General features: G+C 39.4%; 1 protein-coding gene across 4 annotated transcripts; it reads left to right on the forward strand.

The window, feature by feature from the left end:
• Nucleotides 1-5,706: 5,706 nt before the first annotated feature.
• On the forward strand, nucleotides 5,707-8,995 carry LOC148009745 (F-box protein At5g51370-like). 4 transcript variants are annotated; one of them, XM_087673258.1, is made up of 3 exons: nucleotides 5,707-5,839; nucleotides 6,151-7,628; nucleotides 7,870-8,994. In XM_087673258.1, the coding sequence occupies exons 2-3, from the start codon at nucleotides 6,322-6,324 to the stop codon at nucleotides 8,144-8,146; spliced, it is 1,584 nt and encodes a 527-aa protein (XP_087529384.1). In that variant the 5' UTR covers nucleotides 5,707-5,839; nucleotides 6,151-6,321; the 3' UTR covers nucleotides 8,147-8,994. The 4 variants fall into 4 exon arrangements, with proteins under 4 accessions (XP_087529384.1, XP_087529386.1, XP_087529387.1 ...); XM_087673260.1 differs by having other exon boundaries at nucleotides 6,210-7,628; XM_087673261.1 differs by having other exon boundaries at nucleotides 5,715-5,839; nucleotides 6,277-7,628; nucleotides 7,870-8,995.
• The last annotated feature ends 2,346 nt before the right edge of the window (nucleotides 8,996-11,341 follow it).

Below are 11,341 nucleotides of genomic sequence, written 5' to 3' on the forward strand. Positions count from 1 at the left end.
ATATTTTCTCTTTGCACATTGTGCAACTCTTGCTTGAGCTGCATTTTCCTGGCTTGCGTATTTGTGCTATACATCTTTGACATAGTATCCCATGCCTCCTTTGGCGTACTTGCATCCTGAATATGCACAATCATAGAGTCTGAAATGCTGATAGACAGCCAATACATAACTTTCCTGGCTCTCTCATGCCATGCTTTAAATGCCTGCATTTGCTGTTGATTGGGAACATCAGGAAGAACTGGTTCTTCTTCATTTCCTGCAACAAATTCCCAATATCCTTTTCCCATAAGGAAATTCGTCATTCTAAACTTCCATGCTTGGAAGTTGTTCTTGTCAAGCTTTTCAGTGACAATCTGTGAAAGAGAATCAGATGCCATTACAGAAGACTGCAAAAAATTCTGTCACTGCAAAAACCACAGCTTCACCCTCACAAGGGAAAATCTGCAAAACTGGCGAAAGTGGTATTTGACCACACAGTCACTTCCTAGTGACGATTTTGCATCAACAAGCAACAGGGATGATTCTGTAACTCCCAATGTCTCTGCGCACAAGCATACAATGCAATTTTTATAGTAACTATTCACCGACCTGTAGAACAGTGGCTGCACAGCATAAAACTGGGACGTTTCCTGAGTGCGTGCAGAAAACTTCCGCCTCCAAAACAGGCCCCGAAATGGCCTCAAATCAAAAAAACAAGGTCGCCTAGAGCTAAAGCTCTTTCCCGCAGCATATACTGCCCTCTTGCTTCACCGCGAAGGGCGTCTTAACCTGAGACAATGCACTCCTGCACTTTTCGGCTGTGCTACCTGCAGAGATCTGCTCCAAAACAGAAAATGAAAGCAACACTGCTCCTCTTACCAGAACACCGCGAGCTTGGCTTGCTTTCTTGAGCTCCTTACCACGAACAAGGCTCTGATACCATGTCAAGATTGTGGGAGAGAAGGAAGGAGTCTCACTTGTAGCTTTCTTGCTTGCACAATGGGGGAATACACACAAGGGTGGAGGTTGAAAACAGTTTTCCTCTTCTTAGTTGTGTAAGCCAAATGAACTCTCTTACAAAGAAATAGAAGAACCCTGTATATATGGGTCTCAAACCAAACTCAACTAACTAAGGTGGCATACTAACTGAGCCACAAAACTAGAGTAGATAAGGATAGCTATCGTGTAGCTATTATTCAGGGGCGGTGTACCAACCGCGTCTGCAACTAGCACGTCGGTGACATAAATGCACAACGGTCACCCTGGCGTATCACGAGTGGAGCTCGATATCTCAACAAACAATAAAAAATCATTTTGCAAATTCATAGGCGTTCCAACATAGAGAGGCCAAAAAAATTTAATAAGTAGATCACTTAGGCCTAAAGAGGTTGGTAGGTGACAAACCTTAGATGTAGATTATGAAGCATTGGACCAAGATATTTCCTCTTCTTAGTGGAAAATGGGAAGGACTTACTTAGGAAAATCTCTTACATGCATGGGCATTGAAATTGAAGATCTCCTCTTCTTGGTGGAAAATGGGAAGGACTTAGGAAAATCTCTTATATGCACGGGGATTGAAATTGAAGATAAGGGTGTTAAATGGCTTGCACTCATTGATAGTTTGAAGTCTTTCCTCTTAGGTTGTAAGTGGAACACAAACAATGAAGGTAAGGGGAACTTTTACAAAGTATAGCATTCAAGGAAGACTTAGCCCAAAATCTTCCTTTCAATGTGTAGAAAGGGAGAATTTCTAGCCCAGAATCTCCCTTTCAATGTATAGAAAAGGAGAACAAAAATGTGTTGATGTTTGATGTAGTGGCACAAGCTCAAAGATATGCAAGAATTGACTTTCCAATTCAACTTGGGGATGGAGGAAGCCTAGAAACTATAGGTGTTGATTGGGCTAGCCAAAGACAATTTGACTTCCATTATTGCTAATAATATGAGACCTTTGAAATAACAAGTCTAGATGATCTCAATTGCAAATGGAAACTAAAACGAAGGAAAGATAAAAGGCAAAGAGTCCAAGGGCACATTTAGGACTTGGAAGAAGTAGTTGAAAGGTACTTGGTTGTCTACCTTCTCATTTAAATTTAATGTACTGTTGTGGAGGGTGGTGGCTAGAAAGCTTCTTGCTAAGGAGGATTTGGGGAAGTTTGAGGTCTCACCTCTTTGTTCATTTTGCAAAAAGAGAGAGAGAAGATCTTTGTCATGTGATATGGGATTGTAAAGAGATCAAATCCTTTTGAACTAAAATCATGAAGCTAATGAAGTAAGTTGGTTTCCATGATTGTGAATATTGGAAATAGGTACTTTTTTGGGATAGGCGTAATTTGAATAAAGAATCAAGGAAAATTTAGAATGTGATAAGGGTTGCTAGTATAATGTGGATTTGGCTATTAAGGAATGACCTCCTATTCCAAAAGGGGCAATGAGGTATACTTGTTTCTAGTGTTATCATTGAAGTACTAACCATGATGTCTAGGTTAGTGAAGAAAGATCCTATTTAGAAGGGTTTCACACAGGAGGCTTCTTTAGCTAGTTTATAAATAGTTAACGCATTCACACACAACTTATGGGTATAGTTTTTGTTTTTTTGTGAAAACAAATCCTGTTTGCTAAACTTTACCAAAAAGGGATAGAGTTTATCCTTCATGAATCACTTTGACGATCAATTGTCGATGTTGTATGATGTTCATTGTTTTTTATGTAGATTTTAAATATAAAAATTTCATTATCCCTAGTTTATAAGGTGTGCCAAGTGACATTGTTTATTGTGCCCAAATAAATTTTAGAAATTCATATATGTGGGAGCTATGTTTGACATTGTTTATGTGTGAAATCCCTTTGATAGGATATATGGATCAAAAGATGACATCCCTCAAAAATAAAATTGTAGAGTGCTGATAGTATTTCACAAACTCCAAGGCTTGGTAGCATAGTTTTTCAAATAAGTCAAGGGCTTATTAGTAGGATGGGGTTCCAAGTCTCACTCCTCTTGTCCTCCACATAAACTCTTTGGATCTACAAGTGTATTTCATGCACGTTTTGTGGCTTTTCATTTCTATTATGGCATCGAATCAGTGATTGCATGGTGCTTTTTTTTTTGGGTAAGATATTGCTTCATAGGTGCATTTGTGCAGATAATCAAAACTACAGTCGATGGTAGCTTTGGCAAGATTTAGGCAATTGATTTTGGTGGCAACATATGAGTCCCTTTACCCTAGGGTTGCCTTTTGCCCTCCAAACTTTTTATAATGCAAGTATTATTTAATGTTGAAATATGTACATCATGATGGATTGATAGGACTTAGACATGAAACTAGGTATTGGTTGATAAGAGCTTAAAGGCCACCTTAAAGATGGGTGTCTTTAGATCTTTCAACTTTCAAAAATGCCAAAATGTTAGACTTGGAAATCCTAGTTACATCAACTAAGGGTAATTTCCTCTCCTTCTTCATGGACACGAGGTTTTTGTTGGCCCAAATGGACCTCAAAATAATGGCTTTAACTATGTGCCAACTTTTCATGGTCTCTTCATCAATCTTCCATGTATCTCCAAATAAGACACCCCTCCTATTAATATTTTCATTTAAGATTGCCCTTTTAGACTAGCCCTTGATCTTCTTCTTGATTATTGTGGCATCCCTACAATGCCAAAAGAGATAAGTGATAGTTTTTGCATATAGCACACAATTGCTATGAGAGGGCTCACCTTACCCAATTTACCTCTCATATCTCTTGTTGGTAGCTTCTTCATGATGACCCTGCATAAGAATAGGTTCAGTTGCTTGTTTGGGTAGTGTGCTAGACTCCTTTTAGCCTCCTAAGCCACATATGCATTTAGGTATTGGAAAGGACTTCCAATTATTTTTAAGTTTCCCTATTAGATTGTTCTTGGGTGGATAGAATTCCTTCTTCTTCATTGGTTTTTCTTTATGGTTAGCTAGGCATTTCGAGACATTTTTGGGGCCTATTTTGGCCACTGATGGCCACATGTGCTATTTCTTCTATAGTGTTGCATTGACAAGTTCTTTTCTTTGTTGCCACAATGAAACTTTATAGAAATTTCTTCTAATGTTAGCACTTTCATGCTTGTTGGGTACTAGACGTCAATCCATCATATTAGGCCTCTCTTGGTTGCTCCCTAAGCTGATTTGGGGTCTTCTATCAATGGCAAAGCCTTATCTTTGTAAGCATAGAGCAATGTCCACATGCATTGTAGCAAGGTTACATTCCCCTTCTTATCATCATCGGCATAGATGAAGAAGGACTCATCTATGTAATTCAACCTTTGAATTGTTTCATATCCCTTAATTCATAGCTTGGTACCTAAAGACAAAGTCTTATCCTCCCAATTTAGTGGCTCCCAAAGCCATGGTTCATTGAATTTCATGTGAGAGGTAGAAGTCAAAAGACAAGTCTCTTGGCTTTATCTTTGAGTTTCTCAAGCCCAAGCTCGGCACTTGAGGTAAGAGTAGTAACACATTCCCATGAGAAGGAGTGCCAAGCAAAAAAGGAGTGAAGCTAATGTGCACGGCTGCCAAATTGAACATTTGACCTAGAATGATTGGGACATGTGACCCTTAATGCCTACTCTTGCAAAGGCATTAGAGAGAATAAGTCAGCTTACCATGTTGCATAACGCTTGGTCAAAACCCATTTTCTTTTGAATTATAGCCAAAAGAAAATCCCACTTGAGCCAATCATAGGCTTTATATAAGTCCATGTTAAGTAAGACAAATTGACCCCCATACTCAAGTGCATAAACAAAACACACCCCACCCCATTTGAGTGACAATTTTGCAAATAAGATGTACGTTTTTTAGCCACTCAATGTAATGATACAATATATTTTCATATTATGTATAAGCTTAATGTGAGTCAAAAAATTGAGCCATGTGAATTTTCTTATACTTTGGATTTTATAAGACCTGAAAACAATGCATCCTTGAGTGTCACTCTACTGGCCCCTCATTGTCATTCTTTTGTGAAACCTTCATTTATAACTCGGACTACTTGATAAAAACATTAAATTGCTCCAAAGGTTTTTTTTTTGGGAGCTTGAAATGATATATATAGTTAGACTATTCAAAAACATTTTTGTAACATGGAAGGATTGTCAGATGGGGGCCATTTCCCATGGTGGATTTGCAAATTGCACCTCAAACTAACGATAGTGTTAGGGAACACAATATGCTTCACCTTCCAGCAAGCTTTATTAGACCGATTTGTTTCGAGAGGAAGGGCAAGTAAGCAAACTTTAGTGAAGTGCATCGAGTTTTGAATAGTTGCGGGATGCTGCCCACAATCTCGTCAAGTCAAGGCATGGCATTTATAAATGCGGTGGGAAATGGCTTTGAGACTCTATTGGTCCCTTTGCCCTAATCCCTATTATTTTTGTTGGGGTGGGGTGGGGTGGCGGGGGGGGGGGGGAAGAGATGATGATAAAATCTCTTTAGTTGTAAAGATGATTATGAAAGAAAAAGTGGATGGCGTGGGCAGGATCTGGAAAGCACGTAAGCCTGGTGGTCTCCAGGCCTGCCTAAAATGAGAGAGAGAGAAAATGTAGGTAAGTACGTGAATGGCCAAACGCACAGTAAAAGACGGCCTTTCACTGGAAAGTTAAAAAGGTTGCTCCTCCATTCCTGGCAGAGAGGCGCGCGCGCACACACGCAAAAGTTTATGGAAAGTTCCGTCGGTTTTCAAACAAAAGGAAGAAGCGGAGATAACTCGTAAAGGCGAAGACGAAGCCACCCACACACATAAAATATATAGCCGACGAGTCACGACGCAAGACGACGATGACTGGTGCTGATATTGTCGTCTGGTAAAGGCCAACACGGTTCCTCCATGCCAGGTCTCTCTCTCTCTCTCTCTCTCTCTCTCTCTCTCTCTCTCTCTGTGCGTAATCTGTCTCTCTCTCAATATGTGTGTGTGCATCTTATCAGCTGATGTGTGTGTGTGTGTGTCTATCAGCTGAAATCACTAGAAATTCAAATATTACTCTATCTGGCGAGAGAGAGAGAGAGAGAGAGAGAGAGAGAGAGAGAGAGAGAGAGAGAGAGTCTGTGTGTTTATGCGTTTTTTAACGAGATTGTTCTTTGTTTCGTCCATTGGTCTTTCTTTCATTCCTAGCTCTATTGGATTGCTCTTGCTTTTTGATTGTAGGGTTTACTTGGACCTCTACCTACGAACAGTGAAGAGTGATTGCTTTGTTTGATCAACAGGATTTTTGTAACTTCTAAATGTTACCTCTAAGGTGCATTGAAACCATTTAGTATTGTTTATTACCAGTAGCTAAGCTGATCCCAAAGCACAGCCAATGCTGTTTTGTCAAGGATGCTTCTGAGAACTGCGCGTGGCAAGGGCGGCGGGAACAAAATTGATCCCAATAAGGGTTCTGCCCTCACAGTCACAGCTGCACCTTCAGCAGATGCCTTTGCAAGCTTGAGCGATGAGCTACTTCTTCGTATATTGAGATGTTTGGAGCCAAGCCCTTACCCTTGCTCTCTTGTCTGCAAGCGTTGGTTGTATGTCCATGGCCGCCTGAGTACTTCGATTCGAGTTCGTGAGTGGAGTTTTCTTACAAGTGGGCATCTGGCCAGCAGATTCCCCAACCTCACTCATGTGGACTTAACAGGAGCATGGCTGACGACACTCAAGCGACCCAGCATCCTTTTTACCCACCAGTTCATCACCATTCAGCTTAGCACAAATGCATATGATCCGTCCTCTATTGAGCGGTTTATTGAGGATCAACAGTTGTCACCCTCGGTACTTGATAAAGGCCTCAAAGCCTTGGCAGATGGGTGTCCCAGCTTGCAACGGCTATGCATGATTGATGTTCGGAGAGCTACATACAACCGTGCATCATTCCGCAACCGGGATCCAGTCAAGATTGATGAGAAGACTTCACAATCTGCAAAGCTTTGCCAATCTGATGAGGCAAGGACCACTGCATCAAAGATGACTCAAGAAAATTCAATGCCAGTGGGAGATGATTTCACAGATGTGAAAGGGTCACCAAAGTTACTCTTGCAGAAACAGTTGAAGCCTGCCTTACCTCATGATGATGGTCTTGCATATCTTGCAAAGAAATGCACCACTTTACAGGAGCTTGTGCTTAATCAGTGCACTGATGACTCCCTGTATGCCATTTCTGAATGCAAGAACCTACAAATTTTGCGACTGGTGGGTACTGTTAGTGGGTTCTACCATTGTACATTCACTGACATTGGCCTGACTATCTTGGCTAAAGGATGCACTCGACTGGTAAAGTTGGAGCTCAGTGGTTGTGAGGCCAGCTATGATGGTATTGCAGCTATTGGGCAATGCTGTTTCATGCTGGAAGAGCTAACACTTTCTAATCAGGGTTTTTATGAAGGTTGGATAGCGGCCTTGTTCTATTGTAGCTGCCTAAAGACACTTAGGCTTGAGAGCTGTAAGCAAATTGATCCCATTCCTGGACCTACAGAGCATCTTCGGCAGTGTGCTGCACTTCAGCGACTAGAGCTTGTACGGTGCAACCTCAGAGACAAGGCAGGCCTTTCTGCATTGCTGTTTATATGCATGAAGGCTAAAGAACTCTCGTTTCAAGACTGTTGGGGTCTGGATGATGAGACATTCCGCCTGACTGAAGTCTGCAGGTCATTATTTGATTCTTTGTATCATGTTGTTGCCTTTTGGAAGTTGTGCTGGAAGTTTTAGCTGTCTGTGACACAATCTTGATGCAACTCTTAGCTGGTCAACACTATCTTGTCAATGGGATAGCTTTTAAATTACTAAGGATATCGTTTGTCATCTATATAGCTTGTTGAGGGAATCCACTATTAATAATTGTACTGGTTTCCTCTAAGCAGTGCCTTTTCTTTTCCCCTTGTTATGCAGATATGTAAGGCTCTTATCACTTGAAGGATGCTCACTGTTGACAACAGCTGGTTTGGAGGCAGTGGTGCTGAGCTGGAAAGATCTTCATACACTCAAAGTTGTGTACTGCAATAATATAAAGGACTCTGAAATTAGTTCTGCAATGGCTGTTACATTTTCAACTCTCAAGGAATTGAGATGGCGCCCAGATACAAAGTCTGTTCTTGCAGATAATCTTGCAGGCACTGGTGTTGGCCAGATTGGCGGCAAGTTTTTCAAACATGGAGGGCCTGCCTAGTTTACCATAGCCCTTTGGAGGAAACTAGTTGAATCAGCTCAGTAGATTACTGTTAATCAAAATGCATTGCTCAAAAAGGTGCTTCTCCCTCTCCTTTCTACTGTAAACAGCTCAAGCTTGTTGAGTGAATCTGTTGAGATGGAACACCCCACAAGCTTGGTGTCAGTTGTTTAAATTTTCTTTTATGATGCACCACTGTATCATGGTAAATCATCAAATCTTGTGTTAGAATTCCAAGTTTCGTGATCTACATGCATACTACATTTTGATGCTATTCTAGCCATTCTGTACAGTTCATGCAGCTGGTATTCTCTGTATTTTATACGTATTTTATACAAAGGTGCTCTGGAAGCCAATCAGTATGAAGATACCAATTACTGTTTGGCTTTATTGTTTGTGATTCGGAAATTATGTTCCTGTTGTAGTAAAGGGACATAGATGTTTTCTTACCTTGATAGTTTCCCAGAAACATAGTGGTTATGCTTTTCTTAATGCAACTATGTTTTAGGAGAGGGTAGGATGGGCATCTCTCCAAGGTTGATACATGATCAATGGGCTGTGGATACTACTAGGATCTTCACCATACACCATCGTGTGGTGCTGCCTTTTTCTTATAACGCCATATGCGCTCAGTATATTTTGAGGCCACTTGTACTATAGACATACATCGAAGAGTTTTGGTCAATATATTTTGAGGCCATTTGTACAAATGGCCTCTAGTCTCTATATGTTTCGAAGCCATTTGTACTACGGACGTACATTGAAGAGTTGTGGTAAGGAAGTCTTTGGTAGCAATGACTATTTGCAAATGGTACTGTAACTGTGTCTACATAACCAGATGGAGCATGTGGAGATGAATGAAAAGTTTTATTATTTTACTATGGTAATTAGTAACCTGTAATACAAATATTCACATATGCCTAATAATTGTCACAAGTTTTAAGTTCCAAGGTTGAAATTCCATTTACCAACTTCATAGTTCATTTCTGTTTTGCTTTTTTTCAAACTGCTTATAACTATGATGTCTTATAAGATTAACTAGGAGGTGATACTTTCAGAAAACATGTCTACTGTTGAATATAATACCAATAGTTTGCAAGTAGAGAGACTACTTTAGCCTTTACGTAGAAAGATTCCTGAATGATTACCACACTCATGGGTTTTCTTGTTATGGCTGGTGGCAATGATAAGAAAGTAGAGGTGGGATATGGCTGCCTGCAATGAAGAGAAATGAGCTGCAGATGTAGGCAAGTATAACCAATACGTTGAAGGTTGGAAATATGGGCCAATAAACACGAGGGTGTTGGGCAGAAAGGGAAGCATGCATTTAGGGAGCTCCCCCCATCCCCTCTTTCTATCGTTTCAGGTGAACATGGTATACGTTGTGAATGTTGAATATCCAGTTGAAAATGATAGGTGATGACAATATTTTCACTTATCAATATTTGCCTTTGAAGTCAAAGCATTCTGTCTGTCACTTGTGCAGGTTTTCCGCAGATCAAACATCTGGAGTTCCCTGAGTTAGGCATGCTAAGTTTTGGCATCAATTGGCAAGTGTGTGGCATTACAATTTTTACACAATAACTTTGGGTACAGTTAATGAACTTAAACATGGATTGTATGTCACTTGTTTTGAAAAATCTAATTTCATTATGAGCAAACTTAATGTTTCAAGACAAGTGTTTTCTTTTGGTTATGAATGAGAAGTAGTAGTAGGGATGTTTATAGCTCACTTACTTCTTGTGAGCTTAGAGCTCTACTACAAGATTTGTTGGTCATTGTAGCTTCATGAATTGTCCACTTGGTTAGTTTATATGGTAGATTACTTTGTAGCACCAATTAGACATTGATGAAGGAGTGGCTTGTGCAAGACCTTGACTTTAGGATGTGGTTTGGGGCCACAAAATTGAGAAGTTAACATAAGTCCAAATTGTAGCATGTAGTTGAATTGTTTGAGCCAATCAAACAGCTTGTGATTGCACTTGGTCCTATTGGTTGCTGTATTGCTCTTTTGAAGTCTATAGTGCTTACTAATGCAATCTCTTGTTGCAATAGACATTATATACAACTGTAAAACATGGAATTTCAACAAAGTGGTGTAAATATAGCAATCCCAAGTAGACTGCAACAACCCTTTTATTTGAACTATGCACTTTGATGCTTATTGTTTGTTGTGTTCCTTTAGTCAAGTCAATGTTGCTTGGTTACATTATTTGGCAATCCTTTGAATAAAGTAGAGCAGTTTAAATAAGGCAATGTTTCTTAGTCATCGTAGATCATATAACCCCAATGTGTTGATGATGCAATTTAGAGTTTTTAGTAGTTTATATTAGATGCAAATACATGGGTAAGATTCGTGTAGTCTATATTAGAAAGCATTAAAAAAATGAATATAAACTCAAAAATGCAAAACACATCAAATTAAAAACCACAAATATAACGAGTTTTCCTCAAGGATATATACCATCCAAAATAGGGTTCATAATGTTGAAAAGTAAAGTCACTATTAGAGTAGTGTGAATGTAGAAGTGTCGATGAGATTAAAAGAAAGAAGTGAACATGGAGAGAGAGAGAGAGAATAAAATGTTAAAGATTGCAAAGTATGAATGCTGAATATTGAATAAAGATATGTACAATGGGCTTTTAATGTATCATAGTTAGACCTCTCACACTTGCAAAAGAAATTGAAGTCTAAATGACTATGATCACGAGCAAGTTGGTTATTTATAGCCATGAATAAAATAATGAAATACATAAGGTTAGCTAGGTATAAGCATGATTGATAATATAAATGAAATAATAAAAAATGAAAAAGTGTTGCAATCTCTTCTCGGTGGTGGTGTGCTATCTACTTGATTTGCTTGAGATTGTCTAAGAAATGTTGGTGATTTGCTATTGTCTTCTCTACTAGTTGGTAGACTGCTTCATTTCTTGGACAATCTTGTTAGATTGTCCTAAATTATACTCTAAAGCAACTTGTTAGATTTATGGAGGATATCATAGTTTGAGCAACTTTGCAATATTGGCCATCAATCGGTGTATGCTATCCAGTCTTCTCTACTAGTTGGTAGACTGCTTTAAGCTTACATTTCAATGCCACGTGTTATTTAGTGTTGTGTTTTGCAGTATGTAGCTATCACTTTGTTGCCATACCATCATCACAACTTACATTTGTTGGTTCTACTCTTTGGTTGT

The sequence above is a fragment of the Lygodium microphyllum genome, chromosome 30 (assembly GCF_053477565.2).
Source record: "Lygodium microphyllum isolate KBCC chromosome 30, Lygodium_microphyllum_v1.1.10, whole genome shotgun sequence".
Taxonomy (NCBI): Eukaryota; Viridiplantae; Streptophyta; class Polypodiopsida; order Schizaeales; family Lygodiaceae; genus Lygodium; species Lygodium microphyllum.